The following is a 2,099-nucleotide window of genomic DNA, read 5'->3' as shown; positions in this document are numbered from 1 at the left end:
AAATCCTGTCGAGGTCAATTTTGCTTTCATTTTTTCGTGGTCGATAAAAAAGTATATATGGACCTTCGTCAGAATTTCCATCAATGAGTTGATGTTCAATCGATCAAGTAAGCTACCAGCTCATTGAATTAGTGTGTAAGTGGCTGAATATTTCACAAATAAGTCTACCGTCTATACTATAATGAATAAAGCTATTTATTAATAAGTATGCAACATTTAATAAAAGAAAGCAACTATAAAGTTACACTATCTAGAAAATTCTTAAAAATTCCAATTTTAGTATTTTTTAAATCAATATGTTTTTTTTAAAATTCATTTTATTTCCAAAGATTTCAAGTACATGGGTCAACCAGAAAAAAACAAAACAAAAAAACAAAACAAAACAAGAAATAGAATGAATTTTAATTCACTGCAAGATAGCGTTTTTTAACGTCTCTGTTTACATTTCTAGAAACATAAAGGTTGCCCACATATTTGCAACGCTGCATTTTATAGACAGAACAGTAAAAATATTTCTCTAAATTATCAGTTTAATCAAGAGTCAGCAGAATTATGTTGATTTCAGAATCCTTTCATATTTATTAAGTGTTGCTGAAGAAATAGAAAACTGAGTAAGAAAAGTTGTTTTAATTTACTTACGTCACTTGTACCAAATATAAACGTATGACTCTCAAACAGCATCAGCGTTACAAGGCTGAATCTTTGAATTAAAGGTTTCAATCCAACCGACGGGCTTCTACACAGTTTCCGTCTATCCAATTTCACGTATAAAGTATGGGTCTACTCGGGGCTATAGAAAAGAAAACGATATATGCCCAAGAAGCGATATATCGGTATCGGAACTGAGACTTGATGATCGCGAAGCTAACATTTTAATCATTTGGCCATACTGCATACCGTTTAGAGACCATCTTTGTTTTATATTTTCTAATCTATTCACGCTGATCTAGACCATAACCAACAAGCCTACAAATTTCATCGACTTTCTTTATTTGTGGCCTTAAAATATATTGATGAATTACCGATGCGTAAGAAACAGCACACTTTTGCGTCTCTTTCTGATAAAAAATATATGATCTATAAACCTAGATTCTGTAAGAAAACAGTAATATGCTTAATATTTCACGTTTATCGTATAACGAGAATATAATTATAATATTGTCTGTTTTTTTTTCTATTCTTATTGCAGGATTTAGTGGCCTGGATAACTCTTGGGTTTCAACATATTCCTCAACTGGAAAATATTCCAAGCACGAACACTTTGGGAACAAAAGTCTCTTTTCTCTTGATGCCATTTAACTATTTCGACAAAGACCCTTTGGCAAGCGAGGAGGATAGATACTTCTTTCCAGTTGATGACTGATGCACACGATAGCACACACGCACACACACACACACACACACACACACACACACACACACACACACACACACAATGTATAAATATGCATGTAGATGTGTGTATGTACATATATACGTGTGTGTGTGTGTGTGTGTGTGTGTGCCCGTCTAAATATGAAACTATACGCAGACACACACACACACACACGCACACACACAAACACACACACACAAACACACTCACAAGCAGACACACATGCTCGCACGCATCCACATACGCACACACACATGCACACATACACATACATGCACGCGCAGTTATGCATGCACACAGTCCAACACGCGTACATGCATATATACCCCTGCACACATAAACACGCACATATATTATAGATACATACATATATAGGTATACCTACAGATATATGTATAGATATGTATGTATACATGTGTATACACACACACACAGACACACATATTTATATCTTTATACATACACACATGAATGATTTTACCAAGGGGTCAGCGCGGAAATAAAAACCATACAGGTAAATTTTACTAATATTATAATAATTATAATAATTATTTAGATAATTATGTAAATAATTATTATAATATATATACATATACATACATATCTATATACATACATGCATATACATATATACTTACATACATACATACATACATACATACACACACACACACACACACACACGCACACACACACACACACACACACACACACACACACACAC

At 33.6% G+C, this 2,099-nt stretch overlaps 2 protein-coding genes across 7 annotated transcripts in view; one reads left to right on the top strand and one right to left on the bottom strand.

The window, feature by feature from the left end:
• LOC106869685 (putative amine oxidase [copper-containing]) overlaps nt 1-2,099 on the bottom strand; it is a 491,890-nt gene that overhangs the window by 161,196 nt on the left and 328,595 nt on the right. The window lies entirely within an intron of this gene.
• The window catches only part of LOC106870602 (putative amine oxidase [copper-containing]), a 148,178-nt gene that overhangs the window by 70,830 nt on the left and 75,249 nt on the right, over nt 1-2,099 (top strand). The window contains exon 3 of one of the 3 annotated variants that reach the window (XM_014916731.2): nt 1,190-2,088. The exons of the other annotated variants lie outside the window; for them this stretch is intronic. Within the exon in view, the coding sequence (XP_014772217.1) occupies nt 1,190-1,363 (174 nt within the window). The 3' untranslated portion in view covers nt 1,364-2,088. Of the gene's footprint in view, nt 1-1,189; nt 2,089-2,099 lie in introns of those variants that run through there. 3 annotated transcript variants of the gene reach the window in all.

Source organism: Octopus bimaculoides, chromosome 2 (assembly GCF_001194135.2).
Source record: "Octopus bimaculoides isolate UCB-OBI-ISO-001 chromosome 2, ASM119413v2, whole genome shotgun sequence".
NCBI classification, from domain to species: domain Eukaryota; kingdom Metazoa; phylum Mollusca; class Cephalopoda; order Octopoda; family Octopodidae; genus Octopus; species Octopus bimaculoides.
The sequence above is the reverse complement of the archived record's forward strand: the minus strand, read 5'-3'. Positions and strand labels throughout refer to the sequence as shown.